Source organism: Tauraco erythrolophus, chromosome 23, assembly GCF_009769465.1.
Source record: "Tauraco erythrolophus isolate bTauEry1 chromosome 23, bTauEry1.pri, whole genome shotgun sequence".
In the NCBI taxonomy this organism is placed as follows: Eukaryota; Metazoa; Chordata; class Aves; order Musophagiformes; family Musophagidae; genus Tauraco; species Tauraco erythrolophus.
Window position 1 is genome coordinate 2,964,080 of NC_141487.1, and position 20,089 is coordinate 2,984,168.

The 20,089-nt window shown below is 45.1% G+C and overlaps 1 protein-coding gene across 1 annotated transcript in view; it reads right to left on the minus strand.

The window, feature by feature from the left end:
- The window catches only part of KAZN (kazrin, periplakin interacting protein), a 200,291-nt gene that overhangs the window by 132,874 nt on the left and 47,328 nt on the right, over positions 1–20,089 (minus strand). The window contains exon 2 of the mRNA XM_086625634.1: positions 14,139–14,296. Within this exon, the coding sequence (XP_086481760.1) occupies positions 14,139–14,296 (158 nt within the window). The remainder of the gene's footprint in view (positions 1–14,138; positions 14,297–20,089) is intronic.

Below are 20,089 nucleotides of genomic sequence, written 5' to 3' on the forward strand. Positions count from 1 at the left end.
TCTCCTGAAGCTTACCCAGAAAACGTGGTTTGGCACCTACAGACCTGTATCACTTTTCAACTCCTGTGTATCTTATCCAAATCTTCCCTTCCCTCCCTGCCTCCAGGAGAATACCAATGCTTTTCAACACAGTACCTCTTGCTACCGAGAGCAGTCAGGGAATTATCCCTTCACGCACAAAGAAGAACAGCACATCTGTGAATCTGCTGTAGACACAAACCTCACTTTTGTTAAAAATCCTTTTTAAAAATAATGAGCATTTGCAAAAATCTGTTTCCCCTCTAGAACGGGCTTCCTAACAAACTCCAACCACTAAGCACCCCAGGCTAGTTCATCATCTCTTTTCCACGACCTTCATCTAACTTCAGCTTTCATACACAGAGTAGGAGTGAGTTATTTTGATTAACGATGATTGCTTCTTTGTCAGACCAGTAAATCAACTAAAATAAGAAACTCATACCTTGAAAGATTTAGAGGAGTTGCTGCCAAGTATTTTTATAAGCTCTTTATTCACTCCCCATTGTGTGCTCTACTCTCAAATGTGCCACAATAAAATCCCTTGCACTATCAATTCCCCATCTCCCTTTTGCAAACATTGCATTTTTCCGTGTTTTCGGAGGAGCGGATACATTCATACAGCTGTCGGACCGGTTTATTTGCTTGTTTGTGCAGAGTCATCACGGATCGTGTGAGCAATGTAAGCGCAGCAGGAAGGTTCGGGTCGGCTAATAATTTCAGATCTGACAGGGAGGGTTGAGCTAACGAGATGAGTGGGGGGGAGCACACGGTTATTCCGTGCAACTTTTCACTGTAAACACTATTTTAAAACCCCTTTAAACAGCCCTGATTCGGTTTTCATTTCAGCTACAGCCCCTGCTGCCAAAGCACGTGGCTTTTTAGCGTGCTAGACAGTAACCTGCCGTGTTTTTCCACCCGTGTTTTGGGTAGTAACAGCTTAATCCTCCTCTCAAGTCCATATAAAAGATAATGAAGCGTTCGGATGCTTTGGCAAGGAATCGTCCGCAGGGGCCTGAGAGCAAAGCAGGTCGTGCTTTGGCTGCCAGGACAACAGCTAATGATTGCAACCAGCAGCTTGGAAGGTTCCCCTTTATTTCCAAGTTTAATGCTAAGAAATAAGGAAGAATTCGGCTTACTTTGCTGCACCAGCTTGAACAAGATATCAGCATGGTAGAGAAGGAACCCAGGAAAAAACACCAGTGGAAAGAAATGCCTACAGAGTAATGCTTATTTTGATCTAGAACCCCTTGGCCAACTCAAAGAATTAAGGGAAGAAGATGCCAGTAACATTTTCCAGATAGCCTTTTCCATCCTAGGATTAACAAAGAAAGGGCCCTGATGAACCCTGTGCAGGTGGCAGAGAACCCAGAGCTGGAAGAGCCTCTGGTCCCCGTCACCCCCGGCAGTGCCACAGCTGTGGAAGTGCCATCCAGCCACGTGGAAAAATTATAATTATGCCCTGAGTTCCACACATTCATGAGAGTTGCAGCATCGCTGCCGCAGCTTTTTAACAGAAACTCAAGTGCATTATTCATGGATTTTTTTTTTTAAGAAGTCTGCAATCATCAGAACTGCTTCCTTTATATTTTTAACCACACGGGAAAGATCTCCGAGTACCACTTCAGCTCCTGTTTCAGGCCGGATGCCATTTGTATAAATGCAACTCTCCGTGCTGAAAAGAATCACATTGCAAAAATTCAAAGCAGCCAAATTTTGGAAGTTTGGCCTACATTTGAAGAATTTAATCTGAAATAGCACAGAACGACTCCCAAGCAGTTTGCTTTGAAATGGCAGCCCTCGCCAAAGATGCCGAGGCTGATGCACCTGCCCTGGGAGACATCCCTCTTCTTCAAAAGGTCCCTTTTCGGTCCTCTGCCGGGGGCTCGGAGCTGTTGGAGAGGGAGGGATGGGGCATGTCGGACCTGGCCAGCTCTGGGGCAGCGATGTCCTCGCAGCGCTACGCCGGCATTAAGGGTAAGATCTGCCATCATCTCGGGGACAAGCTGAAGTGGAGCCATCGTTGATGCTCCTGGTTCAAGAGATCTGATGGGACACAGGTCACTCCCCAGGACTGCACGGGCAGAGGACCAAAGCATTGGCTTTTGATGATGAAAGAGTGAAAAAGCACCTTGTAGCCCACTGGCCTCCCAGCAGGCAGCTGTGTTTGAGCACAGGGATGGGGACGACAGGGGTTTGCCACGGGAAGGAGGACCACATGCGGTGGGAGAGAAGAAATGCCCCCCAGAGAGGAGTTTCTACCCATCGCATCCCGTCAGCTCGACAAAGGTGTGAGAGAAGAAAGTTTTTAGCAAAGCAACGACGACGCTGAGACCCGATCTGCACCTTAAATACGACTTAAATAGAGCTGAGCATTCATTGCTATGAATTTTGTGCTTTCTTTTAACAGGCGGCGAGCAAAAAATGAAGGCACTGTGTTCTGTAAAAGCAGTGCCAGACACAAATAGTGTTTTCATGTAAAATCTTGGTGGCTTTTGCCAATTTAAGACAAGCATCAGCCACAGCTGTTAGTAAAGGATATCTTAATGTTGTGTTCTCTGCGCGTTCTGCAGCCTAATTACACTGCCTTCATTATTAATAATGTACAAACTGAGTAGTAATAGATTAAGACAGTTTTCATTATTTTATTTTAGGTCTTTTGCAACGTAAGGCAAAACTGAATGGATTAAAAGAAAAAAAAAATAATCCTGACACAAGTCAAGATTGTTAAGAACACAAAAATGAGAGATAAAGTATTTTAGAAAAACAGACACTCCTCTTACTACTATTATGCCAAAAATAATGGAGACTGACATCATTTGGAAGGGGAAAGGAAACAATTAGGGAATATTAATTGGGGCACGCATCATGCAGTGATTTTGAATTCCGCTATGTAGAAAGAGTGAGAGGAAAAGGTTGGTATATTCTCTCAGCCTCCGGCAGTCTGTGGCCAGAAACGGAAGGTCATGCTTGAAAGAGGAGCCAAAGCTCCCCTGAAGCACATTTTCAAAGGGGGCAGCACTCCCGGCTTTGGGGGGATGCGCCGTGTATTTGTAGCTTTTGCTTTTCTTTTTTTTTTAAGCTGGAAAATTAGGATATCTTGACTTCCCCCCAGGCTACCTACCTCTGTGTTCACAACTCAGCCCCTTCACAAATGTACTTGCTTCTATCTGTTAACCTGGCCCCTAGAATAACAGATCAGAGTCCTTGAGCAAACGTCTTTTTAAACCGTTGCAGAAACGAATGGAGATTGGAAAGGTATTTTCAGAAAGAAAACCTTACTTTTTTTTTTGGCTTTCACGCGGTACATACATTCTCTTTCCCTAAAGCCATTTCTACGGATGTTTCTCATGCATAAATAAGCATTAACCACTAGTTCACAGGAGGCATGGTATGTATTATTTTAAAAAGAAACAAGACAGACGGCCAGTGGGCCTGAATAAATCACGAGCCACTTGTATGAGGCTATCATTACCTTCTGCGTATTAGGAAACAGCAGTGAGAAACCCGCTCAGCGCTGGGTGCACCAGCCAGCCCCCCTCTGCTGCTCCGAACCCCCCTTCCTTCCAAACCACCCGACAGGAGCGCGAGCAACGACACAATGATGCTGAAACAAAGTTCACTGCATCAGCACGGGGAGATGCAGCACTTGGACCACGTCACTCGTTGTCTCACCTCCCTTGGTCACCTCATGGTCTCACAACAGCACCTTCAGCAACTGGAAGGCGCTGCACGTGCTCTCAAGCCAAGAGGGACCATTTTTCAGATGGGCTTGCCACAGACCCCTTTTATACAAGATATTTAAATGCTCATGATATGGGGGGAGAAAATTCAAAGGAATTATTGGGCTCCTAAAGACCTCGGGCTGCTCTGCCCAGGGATGTCGGTGTGCCGGAGTGGAGCAATCCAGCTCTTCTTCAACATCTCCCCCATGTGGCACCACTAATGTTCACAGGGCGCTTCAGACCATGCAATCCGTACTCGGCAGTGGGTAAGAGGGGTTGCCAGGGTTGCTCATAAGGGGGAAACACTTGGCTATAAATTCCTGGGCACCAACTTTCTTATGCCTTAGTTTGATTTAATTCCTGTGGTCCTTTCTCCTGGCTTCATCCCACGTGCCATTCCACGGTTTGGTGCTTCCCCCTTCCATAGAAATGACGTTGATATTTTTGAAAGATCAGGTAACTTCTCTATGTGAGCTCTTTATTTACGTGGGAGACATATTCAAAGCCTCCACATTTAGGAGAGCAAGTGCTGCGTGCTTGAGATCTAATAAAAGTTTGAGCTGGGTGACCAAGCAGCAAATTATTGGATTTTCCATAAAAGCCAGCCTCCACAAGCTGGAATGGAGGTTAAACACAAAGAGTAGGTCAAAAATTATCAGCATTTCAACACAATAGTTAATTAAATGCAAGTATCAAGAGAAAAAAAACAGCAGTTTCTTTATGATGAAAATTTTCACGTAACATTTAACTCTCAGAAAGAGCGGCCGATTCCATATTAAACTAGCACAGTTTTGCTTTTAGCTTAATCACTAAGCAACCAAGTCACCAGAAGAACGCAGGCTATCCAGCAATTACCACGGAAAAACGTCTGGGGCTGAATTCTGACATTGCACCATTAAAATCCATGGAGATTTTCCCGAGAGTCCCATGACAGGAGAGTCAAGGATATAAAAACTGACATATGATTACATGTTAATTGGTCCCAATCCCACTCAAAGCCTTTTAATCCATGGAAGAGTTGGGCAGAACTGATAGCACCAATTATTGCTAAGAGGTACCGAGGTGCATTACTTGATACTTATTATTAACAGCATCTTTTAAAGCAATTTTCATCCTAAGGATCTCAAAGCTTTTACACATTAATTAATGAAGAGCCTCACACGATCACTGTGAAGTAGGCAAATATTATTCCCAACTCATAGATAAACGAGGAAGATGGGAATTAAATTACATCCTTAAATTTACACAACAGATAAAAGACACTTTTTCCCAGCAGGGAGAGCAGATCTGAAGTGATGACCGGGTGTCGCAACCAGTGAACCCATCTACTTGCTCGGAAAATTTGAGTCCAGAGAAAATCTACGGAGTTTGCCAAAGCCTCGTGCAAATGGAATCGGTCAGAGCATATTTAATACGGATGCTTTCATTAACAAGAGGCTTAGCCTATAGCTTAGGAGGAGTTAAAGTGTAAAAAATTACAATATCTGGATGAGATCTGCCGCCAGGGTTAACTTGCATGGCTGTTTCAAGTAATTTTGCCCCTTTTCAGCAGGAATAGCAGACCGTTCTCTTTCAAAACCCAGCTCTTCCCCTAGAATTCACTTTCGAAACCCAGACACCTTTTGCCTGCAAAATGAGCTCCCTATCCAGCATCCAAGGCATCAATTCGGAGAAACAGCTTAATTTTTACCAAGTAAGCCCTTAAAGCAACTGTTGATACATGGGGAAAGAACGCAAACGCTCGCTCTGTCTCGCAGAACGATTAAATATTTATCAGTCTCCTCGAGATAAAAATACAAATGCAAAGCTGGACTGGCTCCTGCTGCCCAGCTGGGCTCAACCTCGGTGACCCCTGAGCTTACAGGTTGGAGAGAAGGTTTGCAGCTGACTCAGGAGAAGTAATTGCTTCGTGATGGAGCTCCTGGGCATCCCTGAGGCTTGTTACGGCTGCGCTGTACTGACACAGCTTCTTTGGGGACTTTTTTTCGTGTTTGTTAACTAGAAACGGAGCAAGAGACTCTCCAGGCAGAATAAAACATATCGAGCATTTGAAGGTAATAAAACACCTTTTCCTGAGTCTTTGTGTCCTCGACTTGTGTGGAAAGCTCTTCCTGAGTGTCGAGTGAAGCTAACGGGGATTTTCTGTCTCATTTGCTGGCTGCACGATTGGGGTTTTCTTTTCGTATTAGCTGAAAAATCTGCATTGCTGATAAACTGCTGCGATAGCAGATACACTCTGCTCTCCCCTAATTGCTTCTGCTGCAGTTACGAGGTACTCTTCGGTTATCTCGCACGAACCCTAATTAAAGCTTGCAGAGCTTTTACACGCACGCACACACAGCCCCGTTCATGAATATACATCACAGCTTCAGTGACACGAAATTGTCACCTTCTTTTCTTCGGCACTCAACAGGACTCTGCGTTTGAAACGCTCCGTCCCAGACCACCTGCTCAGAGGTGCGAGAGCATTTTGTGAGTGAAGGAGTCGGAGAAACGGGAAAGTCGGAATTACCTGGGTACGAGCTCAATTTGCAGCACCTACTACAGCTGCAGAGATCTGCCCGCAGAGGTCTTTGCTTCTGGATGTGTTTTCTCTTCTAATCAGTCTCGGTTCCCCTCTGACTTACGGAAAGGTGTCTGTCTGGTTTTCCCAAGTGCTATACTCTTTTCTATTTACACACATATACGTATTTCTCCCTCTCAGAAGCACGGTGCTGAGCTGCTGCGGTACAACATCCAACTTCGACCTCTCCACCAGCACGACCCTTCTCTCTTGCTGACCTCCATCCCATAATGAAAACATCAAAGTCAATACCAATTCATAAGCAATTAAATGAACAACAGACCTGTTGAGAATCTCATTCCTGCACCCTTTACACATAAGGTCATGCTCTCCTGTTGGTACAAGTGACAATTTTTTCTTTTTTTGAGGCTCCTACTCTTGCAAGGTTGCACATGTTGAAAGCATCTCTGAGCTTTCAACCCAGCAATATCAATCCTAACTCGGAATAATGAGCGTTTTCCAGTACCAAAGAAGGCAAAAATGAGAAAGAGGGAGAATGACACCAGAACTAACCCGATGTTGCTGTGTTGGACAGTCTTGTACCCGACTCATCACCATCAGCTCTGCTCGTACAGGACTCAGGTGGTGGCAAATGTAATGTTGTTTTTCAGTACTGTTACTTAGTGATACGAATATTTTGTCACGGCGATGGCAGGCAAGAGAATCCATCCTTTGCATGGTCCCCCAGCTCAGGTTTGTCCCCCACCATCACAGAGTTTTCTATCCCCTCCTAAGTCCTGCTTCATTTCCAGAATCAGACCACTTAAGTCAACCTCTCCCCCCACATCCCAGTGCTTAGCCCTGCAATACACTGACTGTTTCCTTGGAAATTGTTTAATTCCCCACTGCCCCCAGCCCAGCTCCGCAGCAACAGAGCGAAGCGTATCGACAACCGCAACGCGCTCTGCACCGTGCGGGCGAGGAGCAAATGGAGACGCGGCACCGCGACGGACGGATGGCAGGAGCCTCTGCAACCATGAGCATCCGCACATGAGGGACCAGCTGAATTTAGATTCTCTTCATGAGGCAGACGGTCATGTTTGGTACGGATAAGGATTTAACACATTCAAGACGTCTTTTTCTTCCCAGTCCCCGGGGAGAGCGGGAGGGGAGGCTGGGCAGGGTACAACTGTAGCTGAAAGACCACGGTGACCCTCAGATGACAACCCTGCCAAGCAATAACACTGAAAAACACTGAAAAACGTACTGTGACAACTATTCTTACTCGGCATCCAAGCACCAGGCTGATCACGTGGATCGGTGTCAAAATAAAACGCTGGATAAACCTGCTGCTCCCACACCAGCTAAATGCCGAGAGTCCTGTTGGTGCCGCGGGGCCATTCTGGTGTGAGACACGAGGTGAAGGATGGACGGATGAAGAAAGTTGGAATTACAGGAAGAACAGGCTAAACCAGATCCCAAATCAGCCGTGGCCACCTTGCCTGAAATACCGAGTCAGCATGGATATGTTGCAAGGCAAATTTTCTAGATTCAAATAACTGGAAATAAATTAAATTTAAATACTTGGAGAAATACTATCTTCAAATCTGGATTAGCTTTTCCTTCGCTGGCAGAAGACACCTAAGATAGATCGGTTTGAACCATGCAGGGCTTTGGGCCGCCTCAGTCATGCATCAGGAGCCACACAAACCCCACCTCCTCCTCCATTTATACACAGTAAGGAAATTTTGACCTTTGAAGGTCCCTTCCAGCCCTAACCATTCTATGTTTCCATGATTTTCTCCGTCACTTAACTCAGCACTAACTAAACGACATCACACGTTTTGGAAAGTCTCTCCCTTACCCTAAAAATGAGGGACAGAGAACATCAGCCTAAACCCCACTGGTGAATAATCAGTGAACCCGAGGCAGAACACTGAGGAGGATCACAGCTCCTCCCCAGTCCCACCATTTGTGGGGGACGAACAATGTGCAGAGCTGTGCCGGTACAGACGGCAGCACGTGTGTTCCAGCACACCTATTTTAAGGGTAGCCTTGCTCTCCCCTCATTATACAGCACATCATTCTCCAAATAAATTGAACTAATAGAGGCAATCCACAAATCAATTTTTCCTCTCCCCAACCACGAGGAGAGGCAGCGGGTTGTCAGGTGCACGTTGAGGTACAGGCACCGCAAACTGGGCTCGTGTAACGTGTGCCAACGACGTCGTTAGACACAACGCGGTCCTTGACAAAGCTGTCAGGTTCTGCGTTTCATCTTCTCCTCCTTCAACAGAAGTGAGAGTCTCTGGCTCTCCCTTTCAGACTAGACCTAGAGGGATGGCTAGAAGATGGGCTGCTGGCTCGGAAGTGGCTAAGAAGATTTCTCCTTATGGAAACGAGATGGCAAGATTAATGTAACAAATGCAAGTTGTGGTGCAGCAAGTTTGCTTTTCAGGCTTTGCCCTAAATACATCCTGATTTTACCTGAAGCTTTTTTCTAAGCTGAACCAACTCCTGAATTGTGAACGCTGACGTACACGAACACCAATTTACTGTTGGATTTTGATGACAGCGAATTAGCACCGTATCTATTTGTGCATCCTCCAAAACACATCAGTGTGGCGAGGATGCTTTCAGAACTCAAATAATAGAAGTTTACTGAAACAAAGAGTAAATCCTCCCTTCCCTTTCCTTCTTGTTGATACTAATATGACCCACTCATGTGAAAATAAAGGTCTTGGGGTTTTGTTCCCTGAACTCAGTCTGCTAAGTCTGAAGAGCAGATGGTGGAAAGTGTTTAACTAGCAAGCAAAATATTGTGACAACGCAGTCGGTGTTGTACAACAGACCTCTGTAGAAAATACGAATTATTTTTAAAGGTCAGTTGATGAAATAGCACTGCTCTGCTGCTAGTTCTGCAGCTGTTATCACAGCCGTCCCAGTAACAGCCTGCCTTGGAAAGACGATGGAGACTACTGAAGAAAAAATGGTAAGAGAAAAGAGTTCAAGAAACTATATTTTTTTCCAGGTGAAAAAAGGAATGGAAGTTAATATTAAAAAAAAAAAAAAAAAAAAAAAGCGCGGCTGGGATGTTGAACCTCTATAAGTCGGTCATGCCAGGTAGGTTTCTCTTTTTTTCCAAAACTAAAAGACTCTGTCTCACCTTAAGTGATTTATTCACAGGATCCTGGTGTCAAACTCAAAAGGCTTATGGTGGTGACAACTCAAATACTCAAATATTTTCCAAAGATAAACAGTGCAAAATCCTTTACCCAAACTACTCTCGACTTTCAGCAATATCTACAGACCCATCTTGGTAAACACTTGCTAAAGGTTTGTCCCACTAGTTAATGAGAGCTGGAGCCATTTTGTCCAGGTAAAGCAATAAAATACCAGACTTTAAAGAAAAAAAAGAAAAAAGTAAATGAAAAAGTTCTTTCCCCTATGATTTTTGGGCAACAACCATAGTATTTTGTTAACAACTTAGGCTAGAAGTACCACCAGCTTTATTTTCTTTCTTCACCTAAGAATGAAACGAACCCTTCAGCAGAGAAGGAGTTGAATATCTCCACATCTCACACTGTGATGGCTAGCCCACAACTGAAATCCAGTTAAATTTAAACCCAGTGCTCCACAAGGTTACTAAGTTAATCTTGTTCTTAAGTCGTCGTTTGTGGAATGACTGCATCTGGGAAGTCCAGTCCAAACCAAAACATTGTCTCTATGCCTCTTTATTCCCTCTGTAACAACATCCAAGAGGGCCCCAGCAATAATCACGACACTGTTGGGGAAGGAACCGAATGAAAAGATGGTATTTCTCCCAAAGAATTTAAAATCCACTCGAAGTCAATTAAACCCTTTATGGAAGTAACTAAATGTACTGAAGTTCTGAAAGCTTGGCTTTTAAGGCCAGGCAACTGGAAAAAAAATCTTTGATTTTACACGTGTTCTTTCATATAAGAGGGGATATCAACCTGTGTCTGAGGCTGATGCTGGTGCCTGGATGCAGCTTTGCAATTCATTAGACAAATTGCTTGGGCAAACTGCTGGATGAGAGCTGACGCACGCGACTCAGCCCCTGGATGTTACGTACCTTCTGCTCCACGCCGGTTAAGTCTCTCACAATAGCAATTAGAAACAGAAAGTCAAGTAAAACGAAACAAAAAAAAATTTAGGCAAAGCTGTGGGGGAGATTGAAAGTTTGAAGGTAAAACAGATTCACGTCACATGTGTCTCAGAAGCAATAAATCCTGCTTAAGGAAACGTCTGAGAAAAAAAAAGAACCACTGCTAGGCTATAAAATTCCACCTCTGAGGATTATAAAACAACATGCACAGAGCAAACATCCTTTCTGAGTATAATAGGACTGTCAGAAATGATTGACAGCAATGACAATCCATCACAGGCTGCCGTATCCCCGCGATAGCATCTTGCACGGGGCTGTCTGGCAGAAATGAAATTGTTTCTTCGTTCCTGTACTATGCGGAGGCTGGAACATGTCATCCAGAATAAATGCACCTTCCCTTTCCGTCGACGCTTATGCACCTGCATTATCCAAGTGCCCCTTTTAGTTCATACAACACTATTTCAATTTCCTCTCGGATTTATCCCCACTTTCAGGTCGCCTATGACGCCTTTATACCTCCGGACTGACGTCAGGAACCTGCTGCAAACATGAAGCAAATAGGAGAAACGAGCAATCTGGATGCAAAGCTCCAGCCCTCGCTCGGAGGCAGGGTGATGGTCCCTTTCCAGAGCTCTGCCAGCCCGACGGCGAGTGCGCGGGTCAGCGAGCAAATCCCTCCGACGGCGTATTTTCGTGATGAGGGAATTCTATCCGGAGTGCGTAATGGATGGAGAGCACCGGGGTCATGAGATCTCTGCAGATTGTAACGACTTTCATTAAACCACTGTCTTCCCTGAGCAGAATTTGAGCTGACAGCCTATTGCAGAGAGACTCCATGCAGCTTATTACCTGTTCAGTTGACATCAACGACATTTCTGCAGGCAGGAGGAGCGCAAAATATGCAAGGTAATGCCTCATTCTCCACAGGAGAAAGCCCTGTCACAGATGGGAGAGGAGATTTTTTTTTTTTCCACTGTTCCACAGCTGTTTCTTTATTCTGTTTACCAACAAGTGACCTCCAGCATGGCAAATTTGTCCTATAAGGCCATAGTCACTCCTGCCACAGTTGCTCGTACACCAGTATTGCAAAAACTGAGGCAGGAAAATCAGTGAAAGGGAGAGTAAATTGACAGAACAGATGAGGGAAAGACGTTCCTCCCAGAAGCCAAGGGAGAAATAAATATGGTGTAATGAAAGGACAGGGCTGGTGCTCAGGAGCTTGGAGTCCAAATTCCAGCTATGAGAAAATACGGCTGTGAAACCCTAAACAAACTCCCCAGTGCCTCTTTGCTGCTTCTCCAGGCGGAGAGGCACCCTGGACATTTTGCCTTCTTGGTGGTACGTTGCCAAGAGCAGGGACCTGCACCTTCGAGGAGCCCGCGGTCCCCAGCGCAGCCAGGTCTGAAAGCCCTCACAGCACTTTCCAAAGTGGAAAATAACGTTTGATCGGGTTTTGTGATACATCTTAAGCCAAAAAAAATGACTCAAGATCAAAGTTAGATCCGTGGTGGATCCGAAGCCTTTGCTTTGGCCGTATCTCCTGGCCTGCTGGGGTCCAGGCAGAGTTACCAAAATTTGTACAGCTTCTCTCCACACCAGAAAGGCAGCACACATGAGATGGTCATCCCCATTGGCTTGTGTTTTAAAAGCAGATTAACAGTGTCAGAGAAGGGAGAAATGCTCATTAATCATCCCCTCTCATCAGTCCCTTCTGGCAGCTTAGCAGTCCAGCTAATTTCTACCCAAAAATTCCAGCTGGATGTTCTCTCCTCAAATTATCTGCCAGCCAAAATCAGGTCCACGCCAAGAGAGGAGGAAAGGGAGTAAAAAGGGCCAAAGACGGGATTTCAGCTTATCTTTGTACGGAGCCTCACACAATCGATCTGGTTTAGAGCTGGAGGGCTCCACCTTCCCATAAAAAACACCAGCTGGGAAGAAATGAGATCAGGTAAGGAAAGGGAAATAATTGCAGTGGTGATATTTTTCCCTCCCGTGTAATTAGAGCCACAGGGCACTCTGCAGTCAGGGTCAGCACGTACTTTATATGCACATGCTGGCGGTGATGCTCCTGGGTAGGCAGTTTGCTTCCAACCCTTTTCCTCATCACTACCACTTCCCACCTTGTCATCCTTCCAACCTGAAAATCTCAGGGAAAAAACATGCTCTTTCTTTTTTGGGAAGAGATCCAGGCACATCGCGAGGATGCAGGAGCACTCGATGCTTCCCCGTTGTTGTTATTAGCATCTCCTTCATCAGCCACTCTATTAGAGATACCCCTTAAAATGCACTCAGGACAGCTGATAAGCAGCAAAGCAATTCTCAAGTACCAAAAAAAAAGAATTTCTGCATAAGGAGATTATCAATAGGGCCTTTTTGCCTGATATTTATTTTCATCTGCAACATGCAGATGCCTGCAAGCATCTGCCTGCTCTCACGCCCGACTCCCAAAGCTATTCCTACCTCCAGCCCAGGCTATGGGAGAAAATCCAAACGCACAGCCTAACCCTTCTTGTTCTCAATATCCAACATCAAAACACCCATGTCCCTAATATCAGGGATTCCCAGGTCCCTTCTCGCATGCAGCAAAACCCCTAACTAGCCAACGTAATTAGGACCAAAGGCTTTGAAACAGAGAGAAGCAGATAAGATAACCACCCGACTGCACACGGGAGAATATGGGAATAAGCCACGAAAATGCGTAGCTTCCTCTGTTGACATTCTCCATGTAGGCACTCGTAACACGCTGGCAGCAAGTCACGGGGACCTGGGCCCTGGGGAGCGGCTCGTTAACGGAGCGCTGGGTAATTGCAGCAACACTATTGGCACCGACCCACGTTGGGGCTTGCAATGGCAACCCAAGCTTAGCGTGGGATGGCAGTCAGGAAAAGCCCTGGAAAAAGATTATTTTTCTAATCCTTACAGGAATAATTTCCTCCTCTTTCTGTTTTCGTGTTAGGCTTCTAACGAGAGGCGATGCGCACATACAGGAAATACCAATAAAACGTTCAGAAAAACAAAAAGTTCTCTGCGAGAGCGGTCAAAGCACAGAGGTCAAAGCTCCTGGGGAGCTCTGAAGTGCTTGGGACAGTCTCAGACCTGCGCTGCCAGATTTTAGAGCTTACCAGAGGAGAAGGGAGAGGAGACCACTCTGTTTTCAAAACAACCCTCCCATATAAGCTGCCATTTTCCACCCAGGCTTTACAAATAAAGACCAAAAGGGAGTATAAAAAAATAAATATACTGAATATTTCAAAGGGTTTTTTTTATAGGATGGAGGAAGCGCAGAGCACTGCGGTAAAGCTACAGAGTGAGAGATTTTATGTTGAAGCAGCAAAGGCACAAAGAAACATCTGCACATCATCTCATGACTTTTAATTGGCATTTCAGAGCACAGCGAAGCCAACAGCCCCGTTACGCGCCTGGCGCTCCGAAAACCGGCGTTCGGCACAGATGCTCAGTGGCACAATGATTTTGTTTTTTCTTTCGCTAGGACTGATGCTGGGTATATGGCTCCACTTTCTGCTGAAAATTCAGAGCGATTTTCAACCCTAAATGTGGGATCCAGGCCCATCACAAGCTGCACGCCCCGGGCACCGAGACGTCCTCCCGCAGCTGCCGGTTTCGGAAGCCAAAGTCGGTTTTAAACAAGTATCAAGGACTCACGTTTTCCACCACTAAAACCGCCCGTAAAAATGAAGTACTGCCCCAGATTTGTGCAATGTGCTTTCCTTGTGTCCTAGCAGATGGGAGCTTACAGATTTCCTACCTGTGCATCCATTAGAAGGTGTCTCATCAGCATCATGGCGTTTCTCAGCGATTCCTTCTCACTGGGTAGAAAGGCATCATGGTCTTCATCCAGCGCTTTTGACTTGTTGACGATAAAATGGGAGATCTGGTCGTTCAGGGAATGCAGCGACTCCACAGCTGCGGAGACAGAGAAGGAAAGCAAAATGAGAATGAAACCATGAAACTGGAGGGAGCTGACACCGTTTTCTCAGTTTGAGACGAGCTATGGAGTGCCATCTGCTTTTGAAACTGTAGCTGGGAATTGGTCCCCGTTACTGCCCATGGCCTCGCTGCTGAGAGGACCAGTAAAGGCGTGATACAGGCTGGTGGCCACCATGAACTCAAATATTGATGGAGAAACTCAGCAATAGCAACAGTCTAAATTAACACTAAAGCATTAATTTTTGATTACTTCCAGATATCGACCAGATTCAGCTGGAATCGAAACCCCGTAGTCTTATTGCTCCCCTAGTCAACCCACAGGCAGTGTGTTTTCCCCATGTGATAAGTTTTGCAGCACCAAAGTTGTATTTTTAACAGTAAATGTGTGCTGTAGTGAACATGAGGGATATGAAAATACTGAGCTATTCCTGTAAGGATCAATAATTATAAGTGACCTATAGATATCCATGGATCTATAGGTACACATCTATGAGTTATGCATCATAACTCATCTAAGGTTTAAGGTAACATCCCAGCAGTAGCTAGTGCAATATATGGGTGGGAAGAAGATGAATTGAACCATTCCAGAACAGAAGAGCAGTTGGTTGCAAACATGACATTTCGTAATTTTTTCTGATATTAACATTTATAAAATCCAGTTGAAATTGCAGATCATTTCTCTTAACAAGCCATAAGCCTTATCTCCTAGGATCCAGCCAATCTAAACGGCAGTTCCATATAGATACGAAGAAAGCAAATTTCCCAAGGTCAAATAACAAGTCATTACTAGAATAAATATTAAAAAATATTCATCTCCTGACTCCCAACTCAGAGACCTGCTCCCTACGATGTGCTGGGACCCAGATCTTCAGACAACGTAAAGGGCTAATGCAGGGAAATTATTTTTTTTATTAACTAGGGGAGGAGAGAGCAAGACCAACCACCAAAACACAGCTCATTTTCTTTCTTCGTGATTATTGGTATTTAAAACACTGTTACTCTCTTTAATTCTCCGTCACATAGGGTGAAAACCCAGGTATTACACGTGGGACTCTGCTCCCAGCCACACACATCAGAAATCACCACCTTCACAGCTCACACAAGTCCCCCAGCAATTTCATGTACTTTATGATGCTGCAATAATACGAACTAACGGCAAAATTTATCTCTGCCCTGTGAAAAGCTTTGCATTTCCACAGATTTGAAAAAGTCTGCGATGCAATTTGCTTTTAAGCCATCGTGAGTTTGGATTTTCTGTTTTTACTGTAGGCTCATTAAATAAATGAGGCTCAAATAATTCTCCAGAGTATTTTCTTTCCGCCGGTGGTTCATGCAGGGAAAGCCTTGGATAAGCTTGCGGCTCCGAGTAACACATCACTGTCACACACTGGACGGCTCCAGCGCTACGTATTGCAAATCCTGAGCAGCTCAGGCTGATTCCCAATCAGGCAATGTGTTATTTAGGACTCTGACAAACAGATTTTAAGAACACGAGGCGATTGAAATATACTCGACCTAGTTCTGTCCTAAGAAGATCTCACCACAAAACTCGAAGCGGCAAAGATTAGCCAGAAACGGTACTCGTTACGGAGAGAATCGTCCCCAGACAAAAGGCTTGTAAGAAATGACAGGTATTGTCTCCAAAACGCAGGAGTGAAAGGACAGAATCCTCCTTATTGAGAGTGCTTATTTTGGATTTTAAGAAATGAAATAAAATCTGTGCCTTACAAAGCCCCGGGAAGAGTCGGAGGGGATTGGGAGGATTCCCCCGTTCGGGGTGTTCATGTACCTCGCTGCTTATAGGAACAGTATTTGAGGCTCAGTGTGATGGATGGGTCTGTTTTAAACTGCAACATAAATCACATTCAAGGTAAGGGCTTAGGAATAACTAATGGAACCAGTTGCAGCTTTCCCAAGCGTGCAACAGCCCCAGCTCAGCGTGTTGGTGGGTCGCACATGTGCACCGCGCTCCCTGGAAAAGCGTGGAGGTGGCAGCCTGGACAGCAGGACGGCCGCTATGAGCCATGCAAATCCCAGGATTTCAGCTTTGCAAACCCCTCCACCAAGGAAAAACAGAGGCTCGCTCCCTCCGTAACAGAGCAACCAAGTGCTGCATCCTCAGCACCCTCAAGGTACAGCAAATCAGCATAACAAGTATTTCACTGGGGGACAGACTATGTTAAGCTGATCATGATTAAGTTTTAAGTAACACATGACCATCAACACACTGGGGGACTTCCTCCCCCATCACAGTTCCTTTTTCCTCTGCACAACACAGCTTATTGTATTTATTATGCGAAATCTGGTCCTTCTTCCATAGCACCCTGTCCTGGTCCTCGCCAAAAAGAGATCCCAGGGGTCCGTCGCACGTCCCGCCGCCCTCCCCCTGCTCCGCAGCCGTTGCAGACCGGGCGCCTCGAAGCTGTGTGTTCCTCCCACGCTCTCCCCCCAACAATTTACAAATATGTTTCTTTCTCGCTTCGCTACTCCGAGGTTAAACTGGACAAGATGGAGAGCTGTTACCGACAATTCCGTGAGGTTTGAGGTAGTTCAGAGCGTCAATACCTCATTGGCAGCTTAAGGGAATGAGAAGATGAAGGAGCCTCATGAAACGCTGCCCATGGCCAAAACTCTTCAGTGCAAAAGGGCAAAATTTACTGATAACCGGTAGGCGAAAGTCACCTGCACCACCAGGTCCTCTGGAAAGTCTCAGCATCCATTTCCCGTACTCAGCCATCTAAAAGTTGAAGCACTTTCTCTTTTCTGAGGCCCATTACCACGGCTTTGTTTGCACCATTATAAATTAGAGTTTGTCAGCATTTCTATTATAAACCTTGCAAGTCAGGCAGAAGGATTCATTCCAGCAAAGAGTGTGGTGCTGATGTGATTTTTTTTTTCCCCCTCTCTAAAGAAAAGGGCAGTGAGGAACTAAAAGCCACACGGAGCTTTTGCCTTCATAGACAAGTTCTGGTTCTTGAAAGGAAGAAAATCAGGGCTTAGCATTCCTCTGTTCACAGGCACAACAGGGTTTCTCCAGCACCATATCACTTCCCAAATACAATTTTGCCAAAAAATTTGACAGCTTGCAAGCAAAAGTTTCCATCTATCTTGGCAAGGTAATAATTTTATTGATGGGTGGGACTTACATGTCATGCGCTATTGAACATCACAACCCAGCCCAGCATCATGCTCGGAAATCGAAACACCTCCTTCTCATGGGTCAATGCACGTGGAGCTGGAGGTATCTCAGAGTGATGCTCTGCTGCAGACACTGGGTTTTGGGGAGCAGCATGGCACATCGGTGCGATGGAAACCACAATGAGTTTGCCTACACATACGTATGGCTAAGTATCTCCAAGTCACCACGAAGCAATCGTTTTATAGTCGTAGGTCCTCAGAGCAGCTCAGACTCAGAAACCCCGGGCAGCAGTAGGTTTCCCTACAGAGCAGCAGGTACAGGGCCGCACGCGGGCACAGCGGGTGACAGCAGCTTGGATTTGCTGATCACCCCCAGGCTGCACCCGCATCTCCATCACCCACACCAGCCCTGAAAGCCATTTTCCCACTGCTAATGCATGGGTATAGACTCAATCCCATCCTCTCTGACCAATGAAGAATGGAGGACGGATCAATTTTTTTTATACTCTGAAATTTTGGCTCGAGCCATAAGCCCACATCTGCTTTTACTAATAGGAATGTATCCCAGAGTTATCCCCCTCAAGCTAATGGCTTCAGTCCAGATTTACACTGACTGTGACCAGAAACTGGTACGTGGAAGAGTTCTCCCAGGCTTTACGATTTTAAAGTAATTCAAAACAAACAAAATTATATTATCCCAAGTTATTCTAACCCCCTTATCTGAAGGAATAGCTCTCTATTCTCCCATATTTCTCCTCTTACCCTTTGGGAAGTTCAGCGTTGTTTGAGCAATATGTGGCACATTAAGCTCTGGGGGGCAAATGCTTCTCTCATTTGTAATTCTCTAGGTTGAGAGAGATGTCGGAGAGATCAGAAGAAATATTTTCAGTAAGAACAAAGAAAAAGCAGATCAGTATTTGACTTGTGCTGATCTGTATAAGCATCTGCCTCGGCGCTACGTTTAAACTCTGCTTAGCAAAACAAATCTTTTTTCCATGCAGACAATGGAAATGGTATTTGAAAATAAAATCGTCCGAATCTTCCTCATGAAAGTAAAACGTACATTTCCGAATCTCCAGCCAACACGCAAAGTAAAAACAAAGCAAGCCTGAAAAACTAAACCATTTCCGACACTGCTTTTCTGCATGTCCTGGGCCAGTCTGCAACACAACTTCCAAAGGGCCTTTCTCACAAGCAGAAGATACTTGATATTTCTCATTTAAATCAAGAGGAAGTTTCTTCCCTGCGTCTGCTAAAACTCTAAGTGAGAAGGATAACGAGGCAAACCCTCCAGCCCTCTCAACATTAAGCCTTAAAACATTTTTGCTGAGCAGCACAGCACTGAACCCAGCAATTCTTTTGCAAACGCATGAGATAAATTAAAAATAAAAAAAGAGATTCTGGACCTCAGACATCATTTAGCTCAGATTAAAAGATACTTCTTTTAATCTGAGCTAAATGGGGGGAAAAAAAAAAAATTAAAAAGACAGTTTTCCCTTGCTGTATCAGTCCTCTTGTCTTCGCATTGACAACACATCAGCAATACCACGAGTGAGACAACCAGCTAAGTAAAAGTTACAGCTATCAAAGCCCCATCAGCTTCCCAGCTTTTCCCCCTCCAATTTCCCCATTTCCTCACCTTGAGGAACAATGTCAAGAGGCGAAAGAACCACAACAATCCTCCGTTAGTGCTTTGACATCCCCTACAAGAAGGGAGAAAATGACATATTTTGGAAGCAGTGTTTTTTGCTGCTGCTATCAGAGATGATGTGCTGTGTTGGGGCTTTTTTTTTTTTCAAATGAGGGCCGTTTGCCATCCCCAGAAGGAAGAACGGGTCAACAAAGTTGGGTTTTCTGCAGTGTTTCAGGGCGTGAATCACCAGAGCCTGAAGGACGTGCAGGGGAGAAAGGAAATTACTTTCTGTCGGAGATGAGGGGAAAAAATACGCCTACGCCAAAGTCTACTTCAATGAAGAGTCTGAAGCAATAAAGTTGTTCCAGGAGACCCCATTTTACACACTCCAGCTACTGCCCAGATGAGTACAAAGTAAAATAAACCATAGATAATATATCCTGAGATCTACCGACAAAAGCCAGCAGAGTCTAAAATTAATTCTCGCTAGAAGGAGCGACTAAATGAAAGAGGACAGACACTATCATAACTTTTAACAAGGAATGCTGTATAATGTATAATTGACTAAATTTCTTAATTTTTTCTTTATATAATTAGACAGCAATCTTCTGGGCAACTTCAAGAACAACGGCCCCACTCGCGATGAGGCTGTTCTCCAAATGCACTCACTTTTCCCCAAAACAGTAGCAGGAAAATACAGGTTGTTGCTGCTCTGAGGTTTCATTGCCCCAACCGTTGGGCCACAATCCTTTGGAGATGCTCTCAGCAAGGAGCCAGGTGATACCAACAGACACACCAGAGACCACCAAGCACAAGGCTCCTTTTCTGATGCTTGGGCAACCCACAGATTTGGGGCAGTAAGGGCACGGAGGGACTGACTGCATGTAGACCAGCAGCGTGTTTTCTGCTTCCTCTAAACCACAGCCACTTCCCAAACACTCCCTCATCACCCTGGCAATGACAGCTTCTCTCTGCACAGGCTTTGGGAGAAATTAAGA